This window comes from Excalfactoria chinensis, chromosome 1 (genome assembly GCF_039878825.1).
Source record: "Excalfactoria chinensis isolate bCotChi1 chromosome 1, bCotChi1.hap2, whole genome shotgun sequence".
In the NCBI taxonomy this organism is placed as follows: domain Eukaryota; kingdom Metazoa; phylum Chordata; class Aves; order Galliformes; family Phasianidae; genus Excalfactoria; species Excalfactoria chinensis.
In genome coordinates this window covers 53,436,167-53,454,141 of record NC_092825.1, presented here as the reverse complement: position 1 = coordinate 53,454,141, position 17,975 = coordinate 53,436,167, and the positions used below count along the sequence as shown (strand labels likewise).

At 44.1% G+C, this 17,975-nt stretch overlaps 1 protein-coding gene across 1 annotated transcript in view; it reads right to left on the bottom strand.

The window, feature by feature from the left end:
* The window catches only part of ATP6V0A4 (ATPase H+ transporting V0 subunit a4), a 19,484-nt gene extending 1,870 nt beyond the window's left edge, over positions 1-17,614 (bottom strand). The window contains exons 1-18 of the mRNA XM_072333875.1: positions 17,474-17,614; positions 16,899-16,977; positions 16,345-16,439; positions 15,908-16,033; positions 14,895-14,989; positions 14,623-14,749; positions 14,041-14,123; positions 10,317-10,410; positions 10,030-10,242; positions 9,433-9,583; positions 8,552-8,691; positions 8,278-8,435; positions 7,791-7,884; positions 6,539-6,657; positions 5,697-5,913; positions 3,944-4,051; positions 2,101-2,226; positions 1,067-1,184 (exon numbers count right to left, since the gene is read on the bottom strand). Coding sequence (XP_072189976.1) covers positions 1,067-1,184; positions 2,101-2,226; positions 3,944-4,051; positions 5,697-5,913; positions 6,539-6,657; positions 7,791-7,884; positions 8,278-8,435; positions 8,552-8,691; positions 9,433-9,583; positions 10,030-10,242; positions 10,317-10,410; positions 14,041-14,123; positions 14,623-14,749; positions 14,895-14,989; positions 15,908-16,033; positions 16,345-16,439; positions 16,899-16,977; positions 17,474-17,590 — 2,260 coding nt within the window. The 5' untranslated portion in view covers positions 17,591-17,614. The remainder of the gene's footprint in view (positions 1-1,066; positions 1,185-2,100; positions 2,227-3,943; positions 4,052-5,696; positions 5,914-6,538; positions 6,658-7,790; positions 7,885-8,277; positions 8,436-8,551; positions 8,692-9,432; positions 9,584-10,029; positions 10,243-10,316; positions 10,411-14,040; positions 14,124-14,622; positions 14,750-14,894; positions 14,990-15,907; positions 16,034-16,344; positions 16,440-16,898; positions 16,978-17,473) is intronic.
* Between the last annotated feature and the right edge of the window lie 361 nt (positions 17,615-17,975).

Sequence of the window (17,975 nt, the reverse complement as noted above, 5' to 3'; positions counted from 1 at the left end):
TAAATGTTTAGGTAGCCAGCATGCTTGTTAAAGATTTTTTTTTTTTCCTACACAATTGTAAATCAACATTCACTTTAGTGGTGTATCTGATGTACTTGGCCATCAGGACCTCATATTCCTAACCCAGTTACTCCAGTTACCCAGGATAGATTCAGGACCAAGAAATTTTTCTCTTCTGATACAGGCAAAGAAAGGACTTAGACCAGCTCTTCTCCATCCAGATACTCCAGCCACCACTCCAGCCTTGTTTTCCATTTCATCAGTCATTGCATGATGAGGTTCTCAGGCCATACCCAGACTATAAATTCAATAACCTGTTATTTTAGGCAACAACATATGTGAGGGAGCTCTTTGCAACTCATGCCCTCAGGAAAAATACTCCTTTCAATACCCTTTTGCAAGGCTGCAAAGGAACATAATGATTTTCCAGGCAGATTTCTGACACAACGCTTATGACTGCCCTTATCTTAGCTCTTTAGTTGGTTTATTTTATTTAGAGACATGGAAATGTAAGTGCATTTTTCATGACATACGAGGTTCCATTACATGTTGCCGGAAAAAAATCCTAGTGAAGATGGTAACATCCAAGAGTGCTTCAACTGAAACTTTTCTTTTTCTGAACCAAAACAAATTATCTTTTACAAGTTTTATCATTCATCTGCATACCATAAGGCTACAGCAAGTGCCACCTGGCATGTGCAGCTATAGTACTGATACTGCAATTACCTTTTTGTACAGGAGCACCCTTTTGGGTTGCACCTCCTTCACAGCCACAAGCAATGAGGACTCCTCCAGAAGTACAGCTAAGGAATAGCATGGAAAATGGACCCTGGCTAGGAAATGCAGTGAGGAGGTCCCTGACATCAGCCTTTGGGAATCATCACTAAAAAACAGATAAGTCCATCACAAAACACTTGGATTTATCTGAAGAAAAATACCCTGAGATGCAAACATCTACCAGGAGATCTTTGATTTAGTGGGGAAAATCTCAGCAGTAATCAAACACCATGAGAAGCAATGATCAGAATGGAATTGCTGGTGAGGTAGCTAACAGGTCTTCACTTACGTGCGTGGGCTAAGCTCAGCGCCCAGAGCCGCAGGTAGGATGCTGTGTTGGAAATGCAGCCAAGGCAATATTCAATGGTATGGATAGCTTGGTGGACAAATGTGTCTCCAAAGTTGAACTAAAACAACAGAAAACCAAACAAGTTTTTTTTCTTACTTCAGCATTTCCTGATGAACTTTCCACCAAAGACTGTTCATATTCCTCCATTTCCCTACTATTTCATGAGCAACAAAAGGATGTTATCCAAAGGAAAAGACTACACTGAAACATGTCAGTTATCTATGTCCTTTCCATACATTCTCCTCTGAGTTCTAGTGAAAAACAAATGCTCAGAAAACAGCTCATATTCCAGCTTTATAACTTCAAATCTGGAGTAAGATGGGAACCCAATTGCTCCCAGTCTTTGTGATTTCCTACAGAGACAGAAATTCTTATATAAAGTAGGTATTTCCAGGCTATCTGCATATTGGCATATGCCTCGTGGGAGATATCACTGAATAAGCAATTCTTCTAAGACTGTGAAGATTCCCTTCTCGTTCAGCCATATGCACGCCCAATATTGGTGGTACTTCAAACTGTTACAAACACTTTTGTCACTTTTTTTTCAGTGTTGCTGCATATTGCAGAAGCCCTTGACAGTACGTGCCAAAGAAAGATTTTTCTCCTTAGCCAACACTGCAGGCTGCCAACTTTTAAGTGCTTCTTTGCAATTTAAAAGAAAGAAAATCTGCTGACTCTTGAGGAAGCCTTGACCTTCTCTGGGTGCAATGTGGAAGTGAAACAACTCCCTGGGGAAATGAAAGCTCGGGGTTTGCAAGAATGCCTACCCTCACCAGACAAAACATAAGGAAAAATTTAAAGGAGTTTCTTCTATTAAAATTCAGAGCCTACTCTGTTTGGAAATACAAACTGTTGCAACAGAATGTCTTCGTAGCTTGTTAGAAAGAAGGGCTGGCAACTCTGCAGAAACCTTCTGTTTGGCTTTGTGTCTTGTACTACTGATTGAATAATTCCTTCTGTTTGCATTTTCTTACCTCTTCTTCATCATCATCGTGACCTCCACCATGGTCTGCCTGGGAAGCTTTCTTGGTGTGATTGGTCTCTGAGGCATCCACTTCATTTTCTCCCACGGTGTTTCCTGGGTGAGCCTGAGACCGAATCTTTCAGAAACAAAATGTAATGTGTCTTTTGTACCATGCTACAGCAGACCACGGCACAGAACTTCGTCACTAATCTCTTGACAGGTAACATGTGAAGAACTGTATAGTGAGTATGAAGACAATTTCAACAGCAGCCCGTTATCACTGACCACAAAAACTGAGTAATCCTACTGAATGGCTAGAAGCAATAGTAAAAATTTCCATTCTAGAGCATTTTTCAGTGACCCTAAATAATTTAGAGCTAGTTTCTTATGTCACAATATACCTTTTAATGCTCACAAATCAAAGAACCATCACTATTGGTAAATGAGAAAATCAAGGCATATTAAGGCTGATCTTTTCAGTTATATAGCTGCAAACCAAAGAGATTATCATTGAGTGACAGGAAAAGGAGCCTGAAAGGGTCGGATGACTTAAGGAAGGTCACAAAGATACTCAGATACAGTCAGAAGTACAATGCAGAACTCTAGGTTCATTTTGAATCAATGAAAACCTCATCTCAGAGATGACTGCAAAACATAAGAATAGCACTACATCATATTCCTATAATAGTCCTATTATCCAGCATAACAAAATACTGACTTCACAGTTTCTGTTGGGTTCTGCTTTGTCATTCTTTATAGCTTCCAATGGGTTTCATGAGCAAAGTCTCATGATAACACATTGTTTCCTACCGCAGAAGTAATCTTTGTCACATCTGCTTTATCTTTGATTTACCTGAATGTCAGTAGAGAGAACAGACTGTTGTAAACATATAAATCTGGGTAAATGTAAGATGTGATCAGACGGCTAACATATGAAAATCAGGAACAGAAATAAAGGGGCAGTATAGGAGGTGGGGAAAAGCTGTCAGATGTTGCTAGCATAAAAGCGGGAGCTGGAGTCAGCCATGTCGGGCTTTCATTGAAATCCCAGAAGAATGACAAAACAAGGAATTGCAGTGCAGCAGCAAGGCTGCAAAGGTCTCCCAGGGACCTGCCTTTCAGTTATAGGTCAGAAGTGACTGAGTTGGAAAGGTCGCATAGCACAACTGGCATCTCTTTCTTCCAATAGAAACATCTGTGCCCTATAAAAGGTACTCCAGGCACTACTTCCCACTATAAAGAGAAGTAAATCCTGACAGACAAGTAAAGTCCTGTTAGCGTAATAAAGGAGAGAATTAATGAGCAACCCAGAGACTGCAGCTGCTGCAATTACATACTAAGGAGCTGGGTGAACCTCAGAGCCCAGGGGAAGGAGGGCTTTGTTAATGGGAAGGCAGTCACACAGGGATAAAGCATTTATGAATAGCTTTTAAATAAAACCTGTTCTATAAGAAGCATTGGTCTCTCAGAGACCAAGGTTGTCAAAGATGCCCTGATCACAGAGAGCAGCCAATATGGTTTGTGAGTGAGGCATGCAGGCCTTTGCCCTCTTATTGGCTTTTCTGGTCCTTCAATCCTTTTAAAACTCCTCTAGTTTTGGATGTTGCATTTGGAAGATCTTGGTGTCACTCTTCTCCCAATAGAGAAAGTGTAGCCTTCTGAGCAAAAGCTCCTACTTCCTATTTAGATGGCTCAGTCAAATGTCCATTCTTTAAAACACTGTTTGAAATCTCTGGAGAATGTCTGAGATAATAAGAAAGCAAAATTAGTTCACTGCAAACACTTCTGGAGGTCTGCTGCCTCAGCTTTGCCTTTGCCAACCTGAACCCCCTTGCATGGCCCACATCTCTCACCATGCGTCGTGCTTTCTGGTGGTTGGCTCGGAGGATGAAAGGTTTAATTAGCAGCATCCAGGGAACAGCAATCAGAGCAAATATGACCAGAAAACTCTGCACTTCTTTCTAAGAGAAAAGAAAACAGAAGAACAAAATGTAATTTTTACTTCCTTTAGCCAACTGAATTTATGGTAAGAAACTTGATACTATAAAATGATTTTGTTTTACTCAATGGATACACTCCTGAAATTGGTTGAGTCTCCTCTGCATATGATTATATGAAAATAAATATATGCTGCTTAAATCTCCAAAAAACGTTGCCAGCTGGAGATGGTTGGAGACTTGGAGATGAAAATCTTTCATGTTGAGAAGTGTAATTTGCCAAAACCCAATGTTACGTACTTGAACCTGGCTCATCAATGGCCCAAGTGAGTATCCTAACCACTGGGTGAGGTAATGAGTCTGCCTTGCTCTGATCAAAGCAGAAATACTGCTGTAAGGGCCAAGCCATTCAAGTCTTCCCCTGGAGAGCAGAGAATCCAGGATTTGCTTTCCAACTCCAGAAGGGAATGAAATTCCCATATCTTTGATAAAACATTGCCCCCACCAGTAGATCAGTAGAAGGTGTCCTTGTTGCAGTGTGCCACCCCTATTTCTGTCCTAACGTAAATGCTTGTACTCTAAAACCAAATCAACACGACACAACACAAACCTACAACTTTTACATCCTTTTTTTTGACTCAGTCCCCTGGTCGCTTAATGGCTGGTTTCATACAGTCTTTGCATTCAGACTATGCAGGGGAGTTATGAAGAGTTACTAATGAAGGGTGAAGGGTAGGTATATGAGAAAAAATATGATAGATGCGACAGAAAGCTTTGGATTGTTCCAGAGCAAAATGCTATTTTATTATTATTTTTTAAAAGCTGGGAAAACTCCTTTGCAGCCTTAAGGCAGTTATTAGGGACAGATCAGGGTTTTCTACAAGATCTGATTTGCCAGTAGCTCTATAACTGAGTAAAGGGTGAAGTGCCAAAGTGTGTAACTGACTGGATGTAAATGTATGTGTGACTGGAAGCAGCATTTGCTTGCAGATTTTTCATTGATGCTGCTGATAGAAATGCAAGCAACAAGAAAACACCCTGCTTGGAGCAACAAGATATAACTTTAAAAGAAGTTTTCTCTCACTGGAAGCTTTTTTGACTTCTCTGTGTGAGTTGTTCTTGTGCATGTGTGTGTGTGCGGTGGGTGTTTTGTTTGTTGTTTTTTAAGTGAACTCCCCAGAGAAGGTACTTTCGAAACAAAAAAAGCTGCCACAAATCCTCAGGTTACTTCTATTTTTTTTAGCTGAAAACACAGTTTTCAGGTTTTCCAGAGGAAAAAAAAAAAAAAAAAAGGAATAGATCATCACGGAAAGGAGACACTTGTTTTATCTCTAGAATGTATCAAAACTCCACAACAGTACTTCTGCCAACAGTGAGCACTGACTGTCTATTCAACTTTTTATTCTTTTTTTCCCCCAAAGTATTTTAAATCGTATCATCATCCTAGCAAGGATGACACTAACAATGAGGTTTCTTCTGCAGCTCTGATAGCTTCACTCTCCTACCTGTCTACAAGGCCAACAAGAATATCAGAAGAACAAACTTCTCCTCTGTAGCTGGCCCTTGTAGTTGAGGCTCTTAGTATTTCCCCCATTTTTGTGCCTACCCTCCATACATCCACTGCAAATTCACAAGAAGCTGCAGTGGATTCAGTCTTCTTGATGCATACCTGGTGCAGATATAGTGGAGCATTAGAAGCATCACTGTAATTAAACAGAAACATATTGATGAAGTGGATCAGAATGCTCGGTGCACTCTGTGATGAGTGGACATCAAAATGACACCATTTGAAAATGATCATGAAGACGAGGTAGCCAAAGAGACTTATAATGAAGATCATCTCTGGAATGAACTGCAGGATAATGTTTATGTATTTCTTGAAGTATCTGGAAAGGACAAGAAAAGATAGCTACAGTTAATACAGTATTAGTATGAAGTTGGACCCAAGCATGACAAATCTGCTTGTGTGTCTATACTATTTAGTCTTGGGAAAATCACATTAGAAACATACTACTGTTACCAGACAAGAAGGACTCTTAAATGGCAGTCCGTATGAATGAAAGCCAGTATTTAAATACAAAACCTTTTCCATACTGATCATCTTCAGGTTCTTGTGCTCGACCCATTCATATCTGAGCATCTCAAAAGATTAACACATTTAAATAAAAACCTATTTTCAAAAAAAGGAAAATAAAATAGAAAAGAAAAAGCAAATTTACGAAGCACTGTAAGCCTAGGAAAGTCTGAACAAGGTGTTGAATGCAGTTCTGTGCAGTTCTCTCTCTCATCTTCAAACATTTTTTATCCTTTTGATCACTACAAACCTTCGATCTATGGAGAGTCTCTCAAGATAGTGGTTTCAGTCCCTCCACCCTACCTCCAATTCTCCATTTTGTTGTAGAATGTGGAGGGAGAGGAATAGACATGCACATACACAGATCCTAACCAAAGGCCTACTGAGTCAGAAGGAAGAGATGTACACACAGTGCAAGGTATCAAAAACAGACTTACATGTGGTTAAAGAGACTGAGTATCACCCCAAAAATCATATGCACAATCCCAATCACAACTGACATCTTCATTTTGTAGGAGTTCAGAAAAGTGAGCTTGTTTGATGCAATGTTCCAGATCTTTGGGAAAAGGTGCAAGGGGAGACAGAATAAGATTTTCAGGTTATTGCTCAATAACAGATTTGTGGAAGTCATTCCTTTAATTACATCAATTTACTCCTACCTGTACTAGTAAGAAGACTAGGCAACAGAAATCTAGATGTTCTTTATAATGCATCTCACTCCACCAAACTCCTCATCTAAAAGGTGTAATGTATAATTTTCATTTAACAGAGAAAATATCATTGAGTTAAAATGATGTATTGACCTCATTTCATTCCTCCAGAAATGGATGCCAAGGCTGGTAACAGGACCTAGCCATTTTCAGTGTCATTCCTTGCTTCTAGGCTCAGACATCACCATCAGTGGGGGAAGAAAGACATGAGAAGACTCCTCCTGTTGCTAGAGAAATTTGTTCAACATTCACCAGAGAAACAAGAACACAGCATGTTCTACGTTTTCTTTGAAAACAAAAATGAAGCTCTTTTCAACTCACTGGCCATGGAGACCAGATTATTGCCTGCCTCTCTGTTGTTCCTCCCCCACCTTCAATGAATGCTCCCAGCCTCTCAAACGAGCAGCAGCCAGGTTGAAAGAGAGACTAGCCATGATTAACCTAAATTAGGTGTCTGGGAGATTTACCAAAAATTCACCTGCCTCTGACATGACTTCCCGAACTGCACTGCCTGCATCCTGGGCTGAGCTTCAGAGCTGGGTGTGTGAAAAAGTTACAGCAAGGTCAGTTCCTTCATAAGCCATGGGAAGCCCATGTGTCTTTGTGTGACCAACAGACATGAGAGCACATCCAGCAGAGCAGAGGTTAAATGGCTAGTATTAAAGTTGAAACGGGAAAGCCTGAGGTTACCAACTGCATTTTAGTATGTGGTGAAGAGAGAACAGAGAAAGAAAAGGGAAATAGGAGAAACAACCTGGCTTTCAAGGTCCAGTTAGATGGGACCATGGGCAGCCTAATCTGGTGGGTGGCAGCTCACCTGCAGGGGGCTGGACAAGCATCGCTACCAATGTGTAAATAGGCAAAGAACAAGAAGTGAAGAACATGGCTTCAGGAGAGAAAGCAGGAAGATACAGATGTACCTAATGTATAGAAACAGGAATGAAATACGAATTATCTTTGAGCAGTTTAATGTAATTACTGGATCTATTCCAAATGGGTATGGATTTCCAGAGTAGACCCCTGGGACTGCCGGATCCAACTGCAGCACTGTGTTGTCGAGAAGCACTTCCTTACTACAAGAGAAAAGTGAAATAACTTTTGCAGCTTAACTTCACCGTATAAACCTATAGTATATTTACATGTGATGTGCTGAGAACTACCACGTTACACCTCCTACCAGCTCCAATATTTCTCTGAACTGTTACCCCGAGTTTGTGTGCACGTGTGTGCAGAATTGGGTCCTACACAATGACAGTCTTCCACCACCCTGATAATTCTCTATGCATAAGCCCTGGACAACAGTGTCTGAACAAGCAGGCTTGTTCCCAGGGGTACTACCTTTCCATTTCAATGGTGAGTTTATCCGCATGTGCCAGACAAAACCTCTGATTCACTGCCACTATCTTTTCAAGCTTATGTGCTCAATTTGGTGTCTTTTCACTTCTTTCCCACATTTAGCCACTTACTTCCAAGTGTTATTTTTAAACATGGGGACAATGTGCCAGGAAGAGCCAAAGATGTTGAATGACTTGGAGAAGCAGTCATTGTAGATGAAGCCAGTATACATGGAAAATATGCCCATGAGCAGGATCAGATAGCGCCCACTGAAAAAAGTGTTCCAGATCTGCAGGGGAAGGAGGCAGTACTGGTAAACATACACATGTTGGACACCCCTTTTATCAAATGGAACAACAAGCCTTTTCCCAGTCTGATTCGGTCCATCATCTTGCTGGTACTTGCCTCATTAGTGCTCTTCTGGGCCAGAAGGCTCTCCTCATTAATGACCATCCAGAGAGCAAAACCCAGCATGACAGCACCATGGCCACAGTCCCCAAACATCACCGCAAAAAGGAAGGGGAAGGTAATGATAGTGTAAGGAGCTGCAGAAAGGAAAACATTATAAGCTCAGCTCCTCCTAAACAAGAGGAACTCAGCTGAGAAGCAGCTTGCCCCACCAAGCCATCCTGCACAGCTGCTGTCCTTTAAGAAATCCTTAACCTCTCCTCTATTCACCAGACAACCACGTCTACTGCAGAACTAGTTTTCCCACTAGAAAGTCTTTCCAACTCCACCTTCCATGCAGTTTTAGCCTTCATTTTGGCCCACCATTTAAAAAAAGCCATAATGTGCAGACAGTTGCATCCTTCTTTGTAACAGAACAATGCATTTGAAAGTTACAGTCATGTTTCTCAGTCTTCTGGGCTTAAACAGACTGAGTTTATCCAATTCACACCCAGAGACTCTCCTGTCTGAGTTTCTCTTCATTCTCGATGGTTTGCCTGGAACTCTCTACAGTTGTTGCACACTTTTCTCAGGTGCTTTTGGCTTCTTTGCACAATAAGCTTAATTCATTTTCCTGTGAGCTTACTCTTTTCCATAGGGCTGCCACCTCACCATTCGTATATTTGTACCATTCATCCTTCCTGCTGCAAGAAACCACTGGAGACTGAGGGGCCAAATTCTATACCTCAGAAAATCCACGCTTGCACACTGGGCAGGACAATTTTTTGCCAGTGAAATGTACTGTTCACATTTCTAATTGCATTTTAGCCTGGTGACAGAACTCAAAGTCTTCACTTGGGCTTTGGCAAGCCTGGCACAGGTAGCCAAGTGTTTCTCACCTGGGTTCATCTCCCTGTAGTTGCCCACACCGTATGCATCCACGATGTTCTGAAATCCAGCTGTGAACTTGTTAGTCCTATTGAAGGTGGGTGGTGCCATCCTAGTGTGTATGGTGGTCAGGATAGGGGTGATGGTAGAGCCACTTCTCTCCTGCAAACCCAGTGACAAGGGTAAGCACAGTCAGGGTAGCTACAAGGGAAGAACTGGTGCTGTAGCACCAAAGTCTTTGTTCAGACATGCACAGGCAACGTGAATGCTGGACTCAAGAGTTATATCTTAACCCTTTTTCTCATATCCAGATTTTCCCATTTTCTATGCTATTGATTTGTTCAGGGGAAGCTGTCAGCACTGCTGGCTCCTGTGGGTCGATCAGAAACCTGCTAAGATTTAGTGCTGACCTTAAATTCCCTGAGGCCAAGCAATCATGTAACAACCTCAACTTTAATTAAAGAACAGAAAGATTAATTAAAAAATGATTAAAAAAAAAAACACCCAAAAACAGAAAATGGAGTCCAGCATCACAGTAGCAGACAGAAGCCTGAACATATGCTCAACATATGAGCAGTGTGATTTGGGTGAGGGCACTTGTCTCTTACCATTCCCTGATGGAGTGCTCTTTTTATCCTGCCAGCATCAGCTACTGGGAACCAGATCTCTGCAATGACACACTGCTGGGTGACGTCAATGTTACAGCAATTCAGGATGTGGTAGATGGCCTTGATTTTCTTTACCTTGATCTCCCAGGACCACATGTTGGCTGCTGCCTCATGCAGCAGCCGCTGGCGGTGAGACTCAGTTTGGGTTATCACCTGTAACACAGCACAGGCAGTGCTCAAGATGGGAAGCAGCAGGTAGTATGGTCTGTTGTGTTGTAAACACTTACTGTATTTAAATCCTCAATCCTTGTGTTCACTCCATCAAGCATTTCTCGGCGCTCAGTGGCAGACTCTGGACAGGGATACACTGTGGCACGAAATCTAGCCGTGGGAAGAGAGACAAGAGAAAAAAGACCATTTATCTCATTATCTCTCTCAGCTGCTACAAGGTATGTGATATTACACAGCAGTGCTCAGCACTAACATCATCTATCTCCCTAATAACCATGATAGTAGAATTGTCTGAGTAGGAAGGGACCATTACATGTTATCTAGCCTGACTCCCCTGCACTGAACAGGGACGCATGCAGCTTGATCAGATGCTCAGAGCCTCTCCAGCCTAACCTTGAGTGTTTCCAGGGACCATCCACCACCTCTCTGGGCGGTTCCAGTAAAAAGCTCACACCTTAAATCCAGCCTAAATCTCTCCTTTTTTAGATTGTAACCATTTCCCCTTGTCCTTTCACAACAGACCTGCTAAAGAATCTGTTCTTATATCCCTCCTTTGGATACTGAAAGGATACCGGAGCTTAAAAGTCCGTGGGAGTTTCTTGGCCTACGAGGAGGCACGAAAACACAACCCAGGCAGAGGCAGCCCTGTTAACAGAGCAGCCAACAGATGTCCCTCTTGCACTGAGGCTGGAGGAATCCCGTGTCAATGCCTTGCAGTACCCTCCCTCAGTCACTGGGGGAAGGCAGAGCCAAACTCCTGTTTCACAGCAGGCAAACGCCCTCCGTGCATGCAGTCTGTGTGAGTAAATCCTGTGTGCAGGATAAAACAAAAGGAGAATGGCCATGAGGCTGGCTCTTGACTCCCGGTCCGTCTGTATCGCCAGACAGCTTGCGAGGATAGGTGCTTTTGTAATCTTATCTCTGAGGCCACGTTGGGGAGATGCAGCTTGTTTAGCGTGGTATAATAAGGGCTGAGGTGGGCTCCCTTTGTGTGAGTGAGGTCTTGTTTCCATGCAGGTGTTGAGTACTATTTCACCTATGGTATGCAACGTGACCACCCCTGGTATACTAATGTAAGAGCACTGTGGTCCTGCAGTGGGGCTGTGCTGAGAGAGGGTCACCGAACACAGCCCTTGTGCAAGCGTGGCAAATAGAAAGAGATAGAACAGGGTCATTGGGGTTACCTCTGTTATGGAGACAAAACCATGCATGCTCTTTGTACAGATATGCATTGCTTCTGGCTTCATCCGAACACAGAATACATCACCACCTGCTCTCCGAGGTCAGTTCCAGCACACACACAAGTGAGGACAGCAGCAAATTGAACAAAATGCAAAGAAGTTTCCTAGAGATCAGCCCAGAGCTGCACGCAATGACAGCGCACACCCTTCTGCTCAACATCCAGGACTGAAGCTCTGCTCGCCCAACACCTGGCACTCCTTTCCAAAGGTTATTCACCCCTACTAATTATTCCCATCTTCTCCTTCTTCACAGCTCTTAGTTCATCTTTAATAAGGATTTTTAATCAAACTTGAAAGCTTATTCCTCCGTGCTGCGGAGTTCACCCATTCCCAGTAATGTTACTGCAGCAGTGTTGCTTTGATCTTTTAACAGCCATTTTGCATACCCAGTATCAGGTTTGCCCTAATGGCACAGACATCTCTGAAAGCTCCTGGAGAATTCAGCAGGGAATCCTTAGACTGATAAATCTAGTTTAGTATTCACACGAGCACTGAGGCAGCTGCAAGAAAAGGAGGAAAAGAAAATTTCTTACATTTTCCTCCTCCCTTCTCCTCTAGACCTTCCACTAATAAATCTGTGCATGGACTTAATGCTCGTGAAATTGGCAGACTAATGTTACCAATTAGAGTCAAGCAGACACTACAGGCGTAACCTGAGGCACACCGCTTTGCAAACAAATCCTAGCCTACCTTGCAGGAGACTGGCTTCTATCAGTCCTGTGGTTTCTGCAGGGTGTTTACCTGTCATGAACAATGACTTAGTGCTAAGCAGAAATGTCCTGCAGAGGCTGGAATGACACAGCTGTCTGCTTTAGGTATTATTAACCCTGCCTTAAAGATGAGCCAGGCCAAAATGTCTCGATCTGTGTAGCAGGGATGGCCGATGGTCACAGAGCAGAAAAGGAGAGGCATGGAGTAGATATATTTTAAAAGCTTGAACTCAGTAAGACATATATACAGGTACATTAGCAAGCAAAAAATTGGAAAATAGGAAGAAAAGGCATAAAGGAGGATTTCAAGTGTAGCCTCATTTGGTGGCAGTAAATGAAAACCAGCAAGCTAGCACTGCAAAGGGCATCCTATGAATTTGTTTTCATAGAATCATAGAATCACAGAATATCCTGACTTGGAAGGGTCCCATGAGGATCATCGTGCCCGACCCTTGTCTCCACACAGCACCACCCAAACATCAGACCCTATGTCTGAGAGCACTGTCCCAGTGCTCCTTGAACTCTGGCAGCTCAGGGCTGTGCCCACTGCCCTGGGCGTTCTGTTCCATGCCCACCACCCTGTGGTGCAGAACCTTTCCTTTTACATCTAACCTGAATTTCCCCCATCTCCTTGATAGAACCTTCCTGCTCTTAGGGGTGTACATTTCCTTTCAGTTAGAAAAGCTGAGAGAAACTGGTCTAAGTTCCTCTTTGCGAAGCTACCACCACATCCAGCTCATGACAGCAAGTTGGCATGTTGTGGCCACATTGTGCAAGGATCTGCCCACGCTGCCAGCACCCTGTTGCAGAAGGCTGTGCTTCCCATTTGGAAGATTCTGGGTTCAATCAGCAGCAGAAATGCTGACAGGCATCATATGGCCTCTTCTCAAAGACGGCAGGCAGCAGGCTAATCCTGCACAGTGGGGAGGGCAAAACTCCTTCCTTTTCTGAGTCTCAGGATCACATAGGAGGGGCTGAGTCTCCCTGAACTCTCCAGGCCCCTATAGCTGCTTTTTCATCAGAGGTGGACATGAGACTGATTTGGAGCGAAGTCAGTTCTCCTGATGCTCTGAACGAACCCAGGAGGCAAGGAAAGGCCTTCCTGAGGGCACAAGCTGGGCAAGAGCAATTGTTAGCTCCTTCCCCATGAGCTTCTGCAGGCTGTAGGCACTTGGCTGCCCTGCTAGGCCTTGGGTTTATGTCTTGGATGGATCTGGTGACAGCCGACAGATCCCCTCATCAAATCTGATTTACACTGCAACAAAGCCCATCACTCACCAGTGTTATGAAAGAGTAACAAAATATTCAACCTGAATTATCCTTTCAAGATGCTCGATGGGGTGGAAACAAGTCATGCTGTATGAAGCTTTCATTTCTCTTCTGGGCTCTGTCTCTGATTACATGGATATTGCCCAGAGGTCTTGGAAAGGAGAGAGAGTAAACTACAGCATCATCTTTTCATGCTGAAATGCAGGAAGGTTTGAGAGCAGCCTGGGGATTAGCATGTTCTGAGTGCCTGGGCTGCAGGAGCTGCTTTGGCCTCTGGTTTTCAAGGTAAGGATGCTGAGTATTTCTTCAAAAGCGGTCCCGTTTGAAGATATCCCAAGTTAAGAACCTCACAATCAGAGTTCCTACTATCTCTCTCTAAGTCACCTTGGAAAGTCGAGAATTTCAATTTCCAGGTGTCAAGGTGATGTATATCTCTTCGGATTAGGAGCAGCAGAAGCGAGAAGCAGGAGGGAGTTCACTGGCTCTGCTGACAGCTCCCAGCCCTGCCAGCCCACACCAAACAGCAAAAACTTCTGTGTGAGTCCTGCCCAGCTGCTTACCCGTCACAAATCTTCTTGATTTTTTGTTTGAGCTGCTCTCCCTGATAGAAGATAATGAACACATTCTTTTTCACCTCTTCTCTCTGCAATGCAATTCAAGCAGAATTTAAAGCACTCGTGGCAAAGGATCAGGTGCAGAGAAGGTGCAGTTTCCCTAAGGCTGCCTCTTCAGTGTTTGTTCTTTTCCCCCAGCCCTAGTTTTCCAGCAGCATTGTTTTCCCCAGATGCAGCTTCAGGGACCAGCCAAGGGGCAGAGAGGAAGGGACGGGAGGTGTGGGGCACGAGGCTCACTCTGAAGCCACTGTGGGAGTTGACCCTCTGTGGTCATAGTCCACTGCCCTGGTGGCCCTCATAACACAGCCACCCCCCACTAGGGCTCATCTTAGACAGGCAGGGCAGAGAAACAACCTCAGCGATGGCACAAGTGGAAAGTGTCAGCAAATAAACCTCTCACCCTCAAGCTCTCCCTCTTTCCTCTACAGGCTGCCCTCAAGCATTGCAGCACAGACAGGGTACTGCTTTGGTTTCTGCAGGCCACAGGAATGTGCAGAGACAGGGAGAAGCAGAAGCAAGGGTACCCACCGTCACAGGGTCCTCCAGTGGAGTATCCATCTCAGTGTACCTCAGATATATGTTTCCCCTGCAGGCTCGCCACAGCAAACGCTCAAAGGGTATCATCCTTTCCCTCTTTATAACCCCTGCTGTGAATCTAAGCAGAGTTAGAAGACAATACATAAATAAATTACAAGCCCATCCTAAGACTTCTAGGACCTGTAGCACATTCAGGTTTGCAATCTCTTTCAGTGTGGTGCGGGTGGGAGGCCTGATCCAGAGGGGCTGTCACTGATACACACCCCAGCTTGGCAGCTGCAGCAGAAGAGGTGGTCCTCAGCTCCAGCAGGCCAGATGTGTCTTCACTGAAGAAATCATCTGGCAGATTGGTTTCTGCCTGGAAAACATCCATTTTATAAACAAATCTAAGTTTGCCGTTTGAAAACTATTCTCATATCTTTCTCCTGGCATGTTTTGTGTTCCCTTCAACCCCCTCACAAAGATTCAGAGCAAAAGAAAGAAAGAAAGAAGTAAAATACATCTCAGAAATGAAAAGCAGAAATCTCATCTGAGCACCAAATCCTTGAGCCCCAGTGAATCACACAGAGATGCAGACCCCAAAGTGATGGAGATATTTTTGCAAAGGCGTGGAGGTTGCTCCAAAAGCAGTGCCTCCTATTTTATTATTTTGGCCCACAACATTAGAGCTGGAGGTTGGTGGGATGGTAGTAGATGCTGAACCTTCCCACCAATATTCCATTACATTTTGTTGCTGTGTGACAGGTGGCAGCAGAGGGGCAGTCTGGCAAAATGACATCTGACACAGAAATGCCTATGAAGTAAAGTCATTGAATTTCCCCAAGTGGAAAAAATGGCACCCACGGACACTTGCTGAACATTTATGGAGACCAAAAAGTGGACGTGAACACAGTGAGGCAGTGGGTGATGCACATCAGCAGTGGTGGCAGTGACAGCATGTCACCTCTGCTGCTACAGATTTTTACAAGTGCAGCATGCAGGATCTTCTCTATAGCCAGTGAAAATGTGCAGCTAGTGCCTGTGTTGAAAAACAGTGTTTTGTAGCTGATAATTTGCTCTATCAAATAATGTTATTGTGTTCTTTATATCTGCTGTAATTTCCACAGAAATAAATAGGAGGCATTACTTTCAGACCAACCTACATGTCTCACTGACTTGTGTTAAAGATCACTGCGATTTGCTTAAGAGCCAGAAACAGCAACACAGAACATATCAAAGTGTCCACACTTTTAGGAATCTTCCACACCTCTATGGGAAGAGCAAAGAGGTCCCTCACCTCAAAGAAGTCCTGGGTTTTCTTCAGCAAATGCTTGAGTTCTGTCAGCTCAAGGAAGTTCTGCTTCAGAGTTTGCTGATTCTGGTTGGCTTCCAGCAGCTCAGCCTCAAGTTTCTCCAGCACTGTCTGTTTAGGAGCCAAGAGCATCCATAAAGAGCTCAGAAGCCGCCCAGTGTACCGTTACCAGGCTGATATTAAATCTTGAACAATAGTTTGTTGTTTCTTTTTCTTATTTATTTATTTATTTCCCAACAAGGGAATATAGAACTATTCAATGAGCCTTTTTAGTTAAGCACTGAGTTTGCAGAAAGATACTCATTATGGTCAATGACTCATTTTCCCATTGCCACATTCCCTGTTGTATGCTTCGCCCTGTTCAGGCATTAAAGCCAGAATTCACCCTCTCAAAGCACAGGCAGGTAAGTGGGTAGGTGTACCTCCATATCAATCATTTCCCGAGGCAGGGGGGTCTCTGTGTGCTTCTCTAGTTTGACTATCTCCACAACATCTTCCATTTCATTTTCCAGAAAGCCTGCAAGGAGAGGACACATATCTCTCGATATGGGTTCATTGCTGCTTCATCACCCTGGTCACCAGCTGCTGCTAAACCCACTGTCAGGACCAAGGCATCACAATGCTGTTTGTGTATTAAGCATTTTTCCCCAGCTTGAAGCACAGCACAGTGTTAGGAGACAGGTTGCCTGGACTGAGTCTTCTGCCCAGCCTCAGATGATTATTCTGGTTTTACATGAGCTAATTATCCTCCTTTCAGTTTCGTTCACTGTTTTCAAAACAGAGGCAAAAATTTATAGCCTGTGTGGGGTGAAGTGTTAATTAGCTGATGCAGGAAAAATACTTTCAGGGTCTCAGATGAAAATACCACCATTTTGCCTCTAGTCCGGCTTCACGGTGTGTGAGCACTTAACACAGACATAAATCCCACACTGCCAGTTGCTGGAGGGCTGGCTGCCTTTGACAAGCGTTTACTTACGCAGGATCCTCTCCAAGGATTCACACCTTCTCACTTCATTCACAAACTTTCTCTGGAAGCTGTTCACGTTCGCATTCAGCTGAAGACAGGAGGAAAAACAGGCCTGAGGGCGAAGGCTGAGCACCACCGCACTCATTTTAAACATCAGCAGAGAACAAATGCCTTTGGTGCAGGATGTTTTAAAGGCTCTTAATGGCAGGGCAATATTTCTGTGTATTAGGGCATCATGGCTTTACTAGTCTAATGAGCTCATAGAGAGTGAGTCCCACATTCTCTGCTGGTGGAAGGTGCCGTCCTAAAGGTGTGTAGAGGGTGTGCAGTTCACCAAGTGGGAATGGGGGATGGGTGCTGCCTCATAAAAGCAGAGAATCATTAATGTTGGAAAAGACCTCCAAGATCATCTAATCCAAATGTCAGCCCATCCACCAGCATGACACCTGACTTTCTGGTCATCTGTGTGTGCTCATGGTCTCCCCATGGGCTCTTTGACTGCTCTGCAGGGGTGACATTCACCACTTCTTTCCCCAAGTGCACATCCTGGAGAACAACCAGCCAGCCTACCAGGCACCACTCACATCTCTGAACTGGACCAGGCCCAGTTCTCCGAGCTCGGCCACGCAGCAGTAGGCAGCCTCCACTTGCAGGAAGAGCTGCATCAGGCTCATCTCCTCGCTCCGAAAGACAGAGGCCATTTTGGCTGGCCTCCTCTTGCCCAAGCGTCCGTGGGGGCCTCAGCTGCTGTGTGTTCTTCCTCACCCAGGGAGGTACCGAAGGTGCCGAGTGCTGTGGGAACATTGGGATCACTGAATCATAGAACCAATAGAATGACTTGGTTTGGAAGAGACCTCAAAGATCATCTAGTTGAAATCCCTCTGCCACACGTAGGGTTATCAACTACTAAATAAGGCACTAGATCAAGGCAAGTCAGGGTCCCTCCAGCCTGGCCTTGAACATCCCCAGGGAGAGGGTATCCACAGCTTCTCAGGGCTGAAGGCTAACACAATGCTGCCTATCACATCCTTCATAAAGGTTTCTTCTACTGCTGAAAGCAGGAGACCCCTCAGGCACACAAGGCTG